This window comes from Leucoraja erinacea, chromosome 8 (assembly GCF_028641065.1).
Source record: "Leucoraja erinacea ecotype New England chromosome 8, Leri_hhj_1, whole genome shotgun sequence".
Classification (NCBI taxonomy): domain Eukaryota; kingdom Metazoa; phylum Chordata; class Chondrichthyes; order Rajiformes; family Rajidae; genus Leucoraja; species Leucoraja erinaceus.
In genome coordinates, this window is record NC_073384.1 from 37280775 (window position 1) to 37295156 (window position 14382).

Sequence of the window (14382 nt, forward strand, 5' to 3'; positions counted from 1 at the left end):
ATGCTGCTGCACCCGCTGAGTTTCTCCATTTTTTTTTTTTGTGTAACCATACCCTCACCTTCTCTTTTATGGATGGGGATTTAGTTCCCCTTTCTTCCAGGACCGACCGGAGGTTCCGCTGTCACCTCTGCGGGCCGCCCTCGGTGAACGTCCTGTTTCCCTGTCCCTGGAATAGTAGGGGGCGATCAAACAGCACAATACCCCCCTCCCCCTCCAACTCCAGAGGAATCCGCTCCCCGATGGGCCGCTATGGCGACAAGTGGCAATTCGCCCACAGCCCGAGCTGCGCCACCCCAAGAACAAGACGTTATTCTTGCACACCATCAGCTTCTGCCCATACGGGGAGCGTATTCTTCTGTAGTTGGAACGGGGCTGGGCTGGAGTTGCTGATCTGGGATCTCCGTGCCTGCAGTGGGCCTGGGGGTCGGTGTTCCGTTGGTCCTGACGTCTCCAGTGACTGGCACTGTGCTGCTAGCATCGCGACGTGAAGACAGTACAAAGCCCCCGCGCCGGTGCAATGAGCGGGGAGCTGGAGAGGGGAGGGAAGGGGTCACACACATGGCCGGGAAGCAGAGGGGTGTAGGTGGGGTGAAACTGAAGGGAGCGACAATCTACTGCTGCCTGCACGCTGTTAAAAAGTTCCCACGCAAGACTCACGATACACTGTGTATCGTGAGTCTACCGTGGGAACTTTTTAACTCAGCTGGAAGGTAGCAGCATATTGTCAATTATTAATCTTCCCGCGCAATATACCCTCATCTTCTCTTTTATGAATGGGGATTTAGTTCCCCTTTCTTCGAGGACTGACCGGAGGTTCCGCTGTCACCTCTGCGGGCCGCCCTCGGTGAACGTTTTCAAGGACCTTTCTTCAAGGACCGAAAAAATGTCGCTATTCGGCGGTTTTCGTTATTGGGATCGTCGGATAAAAGGTTGTGCACCTGTATTATTATCTACTCCGGCAGCTTTCAGTACCTGTTTGAGCCACCTTGAAGTGGTTTGGCTCGTTACCCCGTCTTGGGGTTTCTGTGGTTAACCCATAGGCTTTCCTCTCCCTCTAAGATTGTGGGTTGTGTCTATATATTGTTGTAGATGGGTCACCACACTCAACCTGGACTCTGGTGGGTAGGCCTGGAATCCCACCAGTGAATTGGGCGTTCCTGGTCCATATAACCATATAACAATTGCAGCACGGAAAACACAGGCCATCTCGACCCTTCTAGTCCGTGCCGAACTCATAATCTCGCCTAGTCCCATATACCTGCGAGTTAGGTTTTTACCAGACCTAGACTGATGAACGTGATGCGTCTGGGGTAATCACCATGTTATCCAGTCTAGTTTTATGGAGTGACTAGACTCTGTGAGCGTATACAAGAGCCATAAGCATGAGCGTTTTTAACATAGATTGAGCAAGACTAAGGGATCTGGCTGGTGCCATTCACTGAGATATGTCAATATCACACCGATATCCCATGCATGGGTATACCTGGGTTTTTGGGGCTTATTATTATAATTGCCCTTCATAAGTTTATCTTCAGTGGATGGGATCCCATGCTCTGCTGTCCTGCTGTTTTTAGATAAGCAGACAAGGCGCTTCATGCTGTATTTACGGCACTGTAACTCACCTTTTAATCATGGTGTAGATGGTCCAGGAACTCCAATACGTCAGTGGTTGAATAGTTTGGTATGTTGTCCCTGCGTCGTGGCAGTATTTTCCCATGCTCTTGGTGACTGTTCGCAGGGATGCCGACATGGTGGTAATGGTTCATTTGGATAATCCCAGTCCCTGGTAAGGTCTATTCAAAACCTACACCCAGGAGTTTGATGTTTTTATGGCATGGGTGGCTTATGCCTGATACTGGGTTGAGTCAGCAACCATGGTCCACTAGGGAAATCCATAGGTGACTCGCCCACCATGTCGTGATGAACTGGGAACCATGGCTGTGTAGGCCGGTCGGGCACGTTCAATATCTCGGAGACAGATTCCATCTGTATTGCGAAGTGCCCGACTGATGAGGCAGAAGGGAGGAAGGCAAAGCAGAAATTCCCCCTTCCAGCGTGTAGGCATCTATCGCTGCTGCCTCTGATCTGGTTCCTAAGTCACATACATAGGTTACTGGTGATTCCGTCTTGTGCAACCAAATTGATATCTGGCGTTCAAACTGCTTAATACCTTTAGCAGATATTTTGGGTTTGACATCTATTCAATGTTATCATAAATTTTTACCCGTGACGTGGTGTCTCCCACTGTGTTCTAGCTTCCTAGGAAATAGGCAGCTGATAGTTAAAATGTCTTTTGACACACCATTGCCAGATCTGTTTGACCAATTTGTTGCACGATAATGATTTTATGCTCCCCATATGGTTGATATAAGCCACCACCATAGTATTATCAATCCGTAACCGCATATGTACGTGCTGCATTTGAAATGCATATGCTTTTTAGCCCAATAGGCGATCACCAATCCCAAATAGTTGATGCCCGGTGTGTGTAGTAACGATGATTCTGAATTGGTCCATCTGTTACCTGTGCTGGATATGGAGTTTAGTTGCTCCCCAGCCTAAAGTACTGGCATCGGTTTTTAATAACCAAGTTGGGATTGGTGATAATAATAGGGCTGAAAACTATGCCAAACATATGTCTGCCCACCACTGTAATTGTGATATAGCTTCAGTGGGTACATTCATGATTTGATTATAGTGACCCAAGCACCTTGGCAAAGTAACAGTCATATGGATGGAATTGATATTGAAGCCCAGATAATCCATGGTAGTTAACGGCTTCAATTCTGGTTTATCTGGGCGTGGGATGAACCTCAGTGCTTTAGGGAGCTGTTTCGTAGCTAGAACTGCTGCCACAGCTAATTCCTTTGTTTCCCCTAATATGAGGATATCATCCAATATATGCCATGATTATGCTTGTTTTCTTAATATTTTCATGGCTATTTTTAATATTTATAATAGTTTAGGGCTGAGGTTAGACCATTGGGAATGCTCTATACTCCCATAGTTGCCCTAACCGGGATATCCATTATCCAGGTAAATTTTTTAGGTATCTACAATGATCCTAGTGTATGGGTATAAGATAGTTTGCATCTTCCATATCAATGCTCGCCATAAGGTATCCTTTGGAGATCAGATGTCTGGCAGTGACAAAAAACCCGTCTCCATCTTAAAGTGTATATACTCAACAGATTTATTTAGTGATATTAGATCAATGATGATGCTACATTCACCATCTTTTGTAGTTTTAGTGAATATATTCGATACAAATTCCAATGGTTCATGTTTACTCCCATGATCCGTTTAGTAATGAGCCTTTCTAGTTCAGCTTGACCTTCTCGCTTCTCTTTCTTAGAGGGAGAAAATGCCCTTTGGGCGCATTGCTGAACTGGCGGTAATATGCCCAATTTGAATTCAAGTTTTTATCCACTAATACTGTTGAGTATATATTAGTTGTTTGTGACAGCACCCCATGCTTTTATCAACAAGTGTAAATGCCCCCCCCCCCCCCCCCCCGCAGTTAGTAGAACACCCTTATTTTGTGTAAACTGGGAGGAACCAGACTACCTACCTCCATGTTCATTGTTTTTTCATGAAGGCTTAGTTTTGCTGGTATGCTGGTGCTGTCGGTGGGGCGGCGCATTTTCCCACGGCTCCGCTCTGGGCCCCTGTCTAAAAAGAACTTTGGGGGTAATGTGAAGCGGTCGCCAGGCTTTCACCAGTCCTTGTCCGATATTTGCTGGTGGATGCCGAGGGGTGCTGCCAGCTGGGTGTTGGATGCGATGTCCTGCTCGTTCCATGGCCTGCCCTCATGAGGCGCACAGGTTTAGCTGCCTCTCTTCCCGCAGCAGCGGTTTGCATAGCCCCGTATATTTGGGGTTGAGGGCAGGTCTTATATGCACAAATGTCAGTCGAGTATCCCAAATTTGGGAACATCTTAGGCGTCAGCACACTCGTAGTGCAACGGGATAGTCTCATCCTGGGAGAACCACCTTGGTGATCATGGCGTCTCGCCTGCCAGGTGAGTATGATCCGTGGAAAAAACGAGCAAAGGCGGTGACATCTTGACCCTTCTGTTAGGAGCTTCAGAATTCGCTGCTTTTAGCTCTTGTCTGCGAGTCTGCTGACCCAGCTGCCTGCAGATTTGCCTCTAGAAAGGCCTACTCCTGCAGGGCTTAGTTTGGGAAGATGGTCGCGTGGAGGAGCCATGTAGTGGCCCACGACACCCAGCAGCTCTTCCTGATCCTGCTCCCCTGGCATACTCCTGTTCTCGTCCGCCTGCCCAGCGTTTAAGCCAGCCCAGCCCTGGCCTCCTTAGCTAGCCTCAAAAGAGGGAGCAAAAGGGTGTGCTATAAATTGGAGGAGGCATAGCTCAAACTCCGTTGTCGCATCAATCCCTCGACAAGGGAGATGGCTAGTGCAATAGCACTGGGGTAGGAGTGTCAGCTCCCTTGGCATTCAGCCAGTGACCCCTCGTTTTCCTGGAGGTTTTGTAACTCCATGACCTCCTCTGGCTTGGGGAGACAGACATACTTGTTTTTGCTGTCTCCAACCTGTTCCAGTGTTGGAGGAAGTTGATTCCTGTAGAACCTGTATTTTTGGTAAGGTTTTGTCTTACCTGTAGTTAGAGGCTGCCTGCCGTTTTTCAGGCGGCATTGTAGCGGTTCCCGGGCGGCGATTCTCCTTGTCAGGAGTCTGCAGGGCTGCCGGTCGGATTTTTAAATTTCCCTCCGGTCCGCTGCTGTTACCAAACAGCTGTTCAGCGGACCAGCATCAGCGCAGCTCCCTGTCAGCGGTCCGCAGCGTGTGCGGTCCCGTTTGCGCCTATCCCCCTCCACTGTCGGCTCCTTCGCTGGAGTCGAACGGGGGCCGCTTCCTCTGCTGCTTTGCTCCCCCTGGAGCAAAAACCACAAGGCCCGATTAAGGTAGGTACTTACCTCACGTTCCTTGGTTTGCGGGAGCGCCCGACTCCCGCTGGCCGCGTGTGCACAGCTGTGCGATAATGCCGCAACAGCGCACTGGGCGAGTTCTTCACGGAATCACTCACGTGACTCCGAAGTAAAATTATCGTCTGGGTCAATGTCAGAATCTAGAATGAGCAGTAAGCATGGAGCAGTAAGCAGGCGCTCCTTTTAGCTCCACTCCGAAAAATGCGTTAAACTGCATTAAAATACCTGGAAAGAAAAATGGACCGACTGAAAATCACTTACCGGCAGATGCCCGACGTCGCGTAAGTGACGTCATCAGAAATCGACGTATACCGACTGGATACCGGTATTTTTAAATGAGTAAACTCAACTCGACCTCAGACTAGATAAAGAACCCAACTGCAGGTTCTTCAACAGCAAGAGAAAGTAACTTCTGAAGAATCTGAGGGAGAATCTGAGGAAGAAGGACTTATTTCTACCATGGAAGAACAAATAAAAGAACAAGAACAATCTTTAAGACGGGCTATGGCAAAGGACTTTGGAGATATTATGACTGATCAACTGGGAAAGCTAGAGACCAGAATGGATGTCGGGAATAAAGAAATTTGCGGAAAAATTGACATTTTACAAGTTCGCATCGAAGAGGTAAACACCATTTTGAAAGGGGAAATCAAACTGGTTGAAGAAGATCTTAGCAAAAAGTTGGAGCCCATTCTCCTCACTTCAAAAAAACAAGACAACGCTATCAGAGAACTTGAAGTTACTACTACAGACATCTCTGACACAACGCAAAGACTGAAGGAAGATCTAGACCGTGTTTCTGGGCAATTGGCCAGAATGACCGACAAATGCCTAGATCTTGAAGCCCGGTCCAGACGCCAAAACTTAAGAATTGTTGGAGTGAAGGAAGGGAAGGAAAGTGGAATAGACTCTCGGGTCTTCACTGCCAACTTACTTCAACAGGTATTTAATCTGCCTGAGAGACCTAAAATTGATCAAGCACATCGCGTCCAGAGAGCCCGATCAGGGGTTGGAGCCCCACCAAGACAGATTATTCTTAAACTACACGACATAGCAGTTCTTGAAGATATCATGAAGAAAGTGACAACCGCAGGAACCCTGATGTTTGAAGGAGAAAATATAAGATTCTTTAGAGATTATCCAGCAGAGGTGGTCAAGAAGCGAGCTCTCTTCACCAAGACACGTCTTATTCTCAGAGACATTCCAGGCCTGAGATATGGAATAATGTATCCTGCCAAATTAAGGGTCACATACGAAGGATCGGAACGTTTCTTGATCGACCCAGAAGATGCATTTAAATATGCGCAAGTTAAAAAAGGACCTAAAGGGATAAGTAGAATGACATGGCTCTGTTTGATTAGCAGGGCTATGCCCTACTGAACTTTCACTGAACCTGTTTGCTAAACCATGTGTTTAACGTACACCTTTTATATGTATTTATAAGGGGTAGACTGATATAACATGTTTTTTCATATAAAAATATAAATAAAAACCTGCAAATAAGATGGCCGACAGGTTCACAGGCGTTTATGTCTAGACATACTTATCAGAGATAGATTGGAATGTAAGCGGGTAGATTACTCAAGGTCCCTGTGTTTATGAGGAGAATGTTCAAGATCTTTGAATTACACAGCACGGACAACAATTTAAACCTACGGTAACGATATAATATACTAACAAATTATATAGCTAAAACTATTATTATCACATAAAATACTGTCAAATGTACTAAACCGTCTATTTTAACCTAATACCTAATACTAATCCGTTTAAAAAAAAATCTAATACCTAACAGTTACGAGATTTACGAACTCTAGGCAACAGTCAATGTACAGGTATTGGTTTATATTTAAAATATGTTTAATATCTATCCGATGGGGGGGGGGGGGGGTTGGAATTTCCAGCATTATTTACGTTATTTAGCACTTTTTTAGCTTTTTCGTCATATGGCACTTTTTCCTGTGATATGCCAGCAGGGCTTTGAAATTGGGATCACCCACCCAACATCCAGAAGGTTGATTTATTGTGTTGCCCCATCTGAAACAAGGGAATCCATGTAAGCTATAATGCAAGACGACCCTCTGAAGAAAACTGGAGGAATTACTTTCTGTAGGTGGAATATTAGGGGCGTTAATGAGCCAATTAAGAGGGGTAAGGTTCTTGCCCAATTAAAATCAACTAATGCTGATATAATATTTTTACAGGAGACGCACCTCAAAGATCAAGCTCATACCAGGCTGAAGGCCAACTGGATTGGTCAAATATATCACTCCTCTTTTCTCTCCAAAACCAGAGGTACTGCAATTATAATCCGTAAGGGTATACCATTTAAACATAAAACCACCATAGCAGACAAAGATGGTAGGTACGTCATAGTATCTGGGGAGATATATTCTACCCCACTTACTATGGTAAACATCTACGCTCCCAACTTCGATAACCCACAATTTTTTAACAGATTTTAAATATAATTTCAGACTCCACCAAAACCTGATAATCGGGGGAGATTTCGACTGTGTTCTGGATCAATACTTGGATAAATCCTCACAACAAAAGAGATATAACACAAAATCAAAATCCAGCGAACTTCTAAATATATATATAAAAAATACAAATATAACAGACATATGGAGGATTGCAAACCCATCCAGAAGAGAATACTCCTTTTTTTCATCCGTACATAAAACTTATACACGTATTGACTATTTTCTGGTGGACACAAAATTAATACCTTTTACAACTAATCCCAAATACCATAATAGTACTATTTCCGATCATTCCTTGCTAACCTTCTCCCTAAAACTAGAAGGAATGTACAATAAAAAATCGTTCTGGAGGTTTAATCCCCAAATACTAAACAACCCAGATTGCTGTATATATTTAAAACAACAGATGGAATTCTTTTTTAAGACCAACGATACTCCAGGTATTTCGCCCTCGTTATTATGGGAATCTTTTAAGGCTATTATTAGAGGATCTATCATTTCATATCAAGCGTATCAAAACAAAAAGAATAGGATGGAACAATTGCAACTAGAAGAACAGATCAGACAATTGAATTCGGCAACAGACCACACAAACTTCTAGCACGCCAGTTAAGAAAAGTGGAAAACGAGCATACTATTCAAAAAATCAGATCAGATAAAGGTGAATTGTTTACACTTCGAAAAGACATTAACAAAAGAATTGCCCAATTCTATCAACATTTAAATACATCCAAAACATCAACAGAAATGAGAAAAATTACAAACTTTTTTGATAACTGTAATCTTCCGACACTTAATGCGGCGGAACGAGATGAATAAGGAGCACAAATTTCAATTAAAGAAATAGAAGAGACTATCAATTCATTGAAGAATGGCAAAACACCAGGCCCAGACGGGTTTAATAATGAATTTTATTAAAGATTTTACGGGGTAATCTCCCTGCATTTACATAACCTTTATATACACGCATTTAAAGAACAGACGCTACCACAAACCCTAGCCGAATCAACTATTACACTTGTACCCAAAAAAGATAAAGATCTGGAAGATCCAGGATCATACAGGGCAATCACCCTGTTAAATACAGATTAGAAAATATTAGCTAAAACTCTGGCAAGAAGATTAAGTAATTACGTTAATAAATTAATACATTCTGATCAAACTGGGTTTATACCCAAGAGACACACGTTTAATAATTTGAGGCCTTTTCAACATAATGTACTCACATAGAACGATAAAAGAAGACTTATTAATGATTTCATTAGACGCAGAAAAAGCATTTGATCAAGTAGAATGGAAATATCTTTTTACAGTATTGCAAAAATTTCAGTTGGGAGAAAATTTTATTTCATGGATAAAACTGCTATATGATAAGCCGGCTGCCAGAATACTGACTAATCATATATTCTCACCTAAATTTCAGCTATCCCAGGGCAATAGACAGGGATGTGCGTTATCACCCCTGTTATTTGCCCTTGCGATTGAACCTTTGGCGGAAAGTATAAGAGTACATCCGAATATTCACGGCTACAACACTAAATACTCCAATAATAAAATATCATTATTTGCAGATGATGTATTACTCTATATCACCAATTCCCAAGTTAGCATTCCAAGTATATTAATTCTTATAGAGGAATTCGGTTCCTTTTCAGGATATAGAATAAATTGGAACAAAAGTGAAATTATGTCAATAAAACCTCAGGAGCCGACACACCTTCTAAAATTCCCTTTCAGAAATGCTACGGAAAAATTCAAATATCTTGGTGTTCACGTAACCAGAAAATACACTTCTCTATTTCATGCAAACTTTCCTCCTTTCGTTACTAAATTAAATGCTCTTACTCAATTTTGGAAAACACTTCCGATGTCTCTCATAGGCAGAATAAATGCCAGAAAGATGATCTTCCTCCCACAAATCCTGTACTTATTTCAATCAATACCGATATACCCTCCTAAAAATTAAAAAAAAAAACTTGATTCTCTGATCACAAACATTATTTGGGTTATAAAACACATAGAATCCATAAACGGCATCTATGTAAACCCAAAGAAATTGGTGGACTGGCTCTCCCCAATTTTTTATACTATTATTGGGCAACGAATATTAAAAACGTAATCTATTGGTTGGACAACACATGCCAACAAGTAAAATGGTTAATAATGGAGAGAGAGGATTGCTCGCCTTTTAATATAGGTGCAATTCTTCTCTCTCCAATAAATTTGAAGAAAACACTATATGAGAAAAATCCAATTATCCACAGTACCTTATGAAACTGGAGACAAGTGAAGTCAACCATTAAACTGAGAAATTTATCTCCTCTCACCAATTGCCAACAATCCTTTGTTCAAGCCATCTATTTTAGACAAAATGTTCACACATTGGGAAAGATTAGGAATCAAAAAACTCGGAGATCTGTATGAGATGGGAACTCTTCTCTCATTTCAAGAATTACAGTCGAAATATCACCTGAAAGGTAGTCAATATTTTAGATATCTTCAAATTCGAGACTATCTAAAATCATATACCCAAGACTATCAATCTTTGCTGCCAGACATACTAGACGAATGTATGAATAGAAACTCAGAGTCAAACAAGTTAATATCATATCTGTATAACACCCTTTTAAATATAGAAATCCCACCGTCAGAAGTAATTAGAAGAGCTTGGGAAGATGAACTTGGCCTACAAATTCTAAAAGGCAGATGGAGGGAAAACCTACATATACACAATTGTTCGATTAACGTTAGGCATTCTTTAATTCAATTTAAAATATTTCACAGACTCTACTATTCAAAGTCTAAACTTAATAAGATCTTTCCAAAGATCTCCTATTTGCGATAAATGTCTTCTTCAGGAAGTAACTATAACCCATTCCTTTGTCTCTTGTATAAAGTTACATAATTTCTGGAGAGGAATTTTTGAAATTTTTTCAAAAACACTATAGATAAAACTGGACACGGAATTGATCAATCTAGGTACGTCAGAAGCCTGCTCTGAGCTATCATTATTTCAAAGACGTTTCTTTAATTATGGCCAAATAACGGCGATAGAACGAATACTTAAAATTTTGGATACATACATCAGTCCCTACTCTTAAGATGTGGATTATAAACATGTCCGAGATGCTACATATTAGACTTGGCTTGGCAGAAAAACCAGATCATTTTTCGAAGACATGGACACCATTCATTGATTTATTACAAGGATAGTATGGTACAACACAACTTTGGATTTAAACCTAATTACGGGTTGGGTGAGGTGGGTGGGGAGGGATGTGAGGCAGGTATATCACCACTTTTTTCTTTCTTTCTCTTTTTGTCCTTTTATTTTTTTTTCTATGCATCACTTCTTTCTTTCATTTATTCACTCTTTGGCTACAGTACTTTGGTAATCTAGTGGTTTAATTTTTGTACATTTCACTATTTCTCTTTCTTGCTTTTTCTCCTTTCTTTTCTTCCAACTATAGCTAAAAAGTTAAAATTGAAGCTGTACAATAACTGTATAATTTTATATGCTGTTGGTTATATTTTTATACATTTGCTTCTAATAAATACATTTTAAAAATAAATAAATAAATTAGAAAAAACGATATAAGAGGAGAATACTAGAGGTACCCTGCGGGGCCGGCAGCCTCTGTGGAGAGTGGGTAAACAAGAGTGGGTAAACAAGAACCAGAGGACAGGTTTAAGATATGAAGGGAAAGATCTAATAGAAACCTGTGGGGCAATTTTTCCTAAGAGTATGGATGAGAAGGGAATGGAGGGTTATGGTACGAGTGCAGGCAGGTGGGACTAAGGGGAAAAACATTTGTTCGGCATGGACTTGTAGGGCCGAGATGGCCTGTTTCCGTGCTGTAATTGTTATATGGTTATATGGTTATAGCTGGTGGGTAGATGGAATAAGCTGCCAGAAGTTGGTAATCGCGTTGGTAATAGAATGGAACTGCAGATGCTGGTTTATACCAAAGATAGACACAAAATGTAACTTTGCGGGTCAGACAGCATCTCTGGAGAAAATCGATAGGTGATGTTTCGGGTCAGGATTCTTCTGCAGACTGTAGGGGAGGCACGATGATGTGATACGTTAACTGTGAGTTATTTTAGACTATTCTAACATAATAATGGACATGAGGAAGACAGCAGAGAAATTCCGTTTCAACTACTAGTTTAGCTTCTGACCCTTGGCCAGATAGCTTAATAAACCTTGAAAATCAAAACAAAATACCCTGCGTGTTGGAAATCCGAAATAAAAGCAGAAAATACTGTAATTTTCAGCATGTCAGGAAGCATCATTGGAAGGAGAAACAGCTGACATTTCACATTAAAACTGCCTAATCTGCTGGGTATTTCCTACAGCTCTGACTGACATTTCACAGCTTTTATATGTTTCAGCTTTCTCCCTTGTAACTGCACATTGACCTTTTAATTAGATAGCTTTTACCAAGAGTTTATCACCACGACAACCCTGACCTTAACTTATCACAGACATTCCCATTTGTCCTATCCACCCCTCACTTACGTTCCCTACAACTTAAAACTAACTTGCTTTCCCTCTTTCCCAGTTCTGATGAAGGGTCATCGACTTGTAATGTTAACTCTGCTTCTTTCTCCACAAATGCTGTCTGACCTGCTCAGTGTTTCTAGCACTTTCTGTTTCTGGTCGAGGGAGCTTGAGCTGAGAGATAACAAATTGTTGTGAAAAATGGGTAGCTCTTGGATTGGAAAATAATAGCTAATCGGTTACCACAGGGATAAATAAGGGGGGCTTACTTATTTATTATTTGTATGTATATGTGTGTGTGTGTGTATATGCATATACATGTGTATGTATCTATGTACCTAGCATACATGGTAGTATGGAGTATATTGTACAGTGTATAAGGAGTACATGGTAGTATGGAGTATATACAAAGACCCATAATTTATTTATTTGCCTCTGTACTCCACAATTTGAGATTTGTAATAGAAAAAAAAGCACATGTTGTAAAAGTGCACATTGTCAGATTTTATTAAAGGCGATTTTTATACATTTAGGTTTCACTTTGTAGAAATTACAGCAGTGTTTATACATAGTCCCACCCCACCCCCCATCCCATTTCAGGGCACCATAATGTTTGGGACACATGGCTTCACAGGCGTTGTAATTGCTCAGGTGTGTTTAATTGCCTCCTTAATGCAGTCATGAGAGAGCTCTCAGCACCTAGTCTTTCCATCACATTTTGGAAACTTTAATTGGTGTTTATCAACATGAGGACCAAAGTTGTGCCAATGAAAGTCAAAGAAGCCATTATGAGACTGTGAAACAAGAATAAAACTGTTGGAGACATCAGCCAAACCTTAGGCTGACCAAAATCAACGGTTTAGAACATCATTAAGAAGAAAGCGAGCACTGGTGAGCAAAGGGACTGGCAGGCCAAGTAAGACCACCACAGCTGATGACAGAAGAATTCTCTCTATAATGAAGAAAAATCTCCAAGCACCTGTCCGGCAGATCAGAAACACTCTTCAGGAGTCAGGTGTGCATTTGTCAATGACCACTTCACGAACAGAAATACAGAGGCTATACTGCAAGATACAAACCACTGCTTAGCCGTAAAAATAGGATGGCCAGGTTACAGTTTGTCAAAAGCAGTGATGGAAATGGGGGGGTATGCAGGGGGACGGCGTTCCCCTAGTAGCAATGTTACAAAATTTTGAGATTTTAAAAATCAAGTCTGCAATTTATCCCAACAAGTTTAATTTGACACCAAATTCACTTTCATATCTCAAGTATTAAAAAAGTTATGGCCATTTTCATACTCGGAAATTAGCATCTTGTTCCCTATTGATTTTCAATGGACATTACAAAAAAGCTGTGATCTTGGATAGTCAAAAGCCCATAACTTTCTTAAGAATTAAGAGAACTGAATGAAATTTTCACCTATCATAGATTGAAGCATTCTGAAAAAATATAAAACAATCTTACTTGGATGACATGAAATTAAAGCATATATAATTAGCTAATTACCTAATTGTAGCTAATTACAAAATTGACCGATGTGACAGAAATGGTAATAAACAACCAGACTGCCTTGAAAATTCAAAAATGTGATATTCTCAAGATCAGAACTTTAATATTATTGTATAATATGCTGTAAGTCAGTTATGGATAGGTAAATAAATTACAATTTCTAGCAAAAGACCAGGTCTTTATGGAGAAGATCAGCTGCTAGCTGGTACATTGGCATATCATAATCAGTAGCATCATCATACTCCTCAGACTGCAACCAATAAGCAACTCTGTACACGTTGTTTTTCCTCAATTTTTCAATTTTAGAAAAAAAGGTAGAGATTATAAAGTTAAACGCTAAAACAAATAGTAAATACTAAAAAAGAAAATCATGTTTAATCAAAATTCAATTACTAGATATAAACATCTATCCATTTCTTAAATAGCCTAAGTGTCCAAAGATTATTCACAAATAATTCACAATATAACATGATTTTTATATCTAATTTACATTAATTTATAGGCCAAATGGAAGGAATTTAGTGTTCAATTGCTGTAAATAAATGCCCATTTAAATCGGCTTTCTAGTGGGTTCCTGTGAACGCGCTGGTTTAGAACGTTCACATCGCGCTGGATTAGTGCCCTCAAATGCCGAGAAAAATACTGCGGGATATAAAAAGCCCAAAATGAACTACTCGCTATAGAAAACTTTATATACAGGGTTATATACACGCCCCATTTAATGTAAAAATAAGGTACATACCTTTAATTGTTTGCTTTATAAAACCCTGGGGCTGCGAGAGGTTGCGAAGTGAGAGAGTGATTTTAAAATTATTATAACTATTATTCGAGGCCTATAAAACTAATAATACCTTTTGCGACCGGGTCTTGCAGCGATTTTTCGTTAATGATTTACTAGGCTGAACATCTGCGATTAGAACAGCCTAGTAAAAAT

At 40.8% G+C, this 14382-nt stretch overlaps 1 protein-coding gene across 2 annotated transcripts in view; it reads left to right on the forward strand.

The window, feature by feature from the left end:
• Positions 1-14382, forward strand: part of mei4 (meiosis-specific, MEI4 homolog (S. cerevisiae)) — a 249067-nt gene that overhangs the window by 219731 nt on the left and 14954 nt on the right. The window contains exon 5 of one of the 2 annotated variants that reach the window (XM_055639476.1): positions 7154-7244. The exons of the other annotated variant lie outside the window; for it this stretch is intronic. Coding sequence (XP_055495451.1) covers positions 7154-7244 — 91 coding nt within the window. The remainder of the gene's footprint in view (positions 1-7153; positions 7245-14382) is intronic. 2 annotated transcript variants of the gene reach the window in all.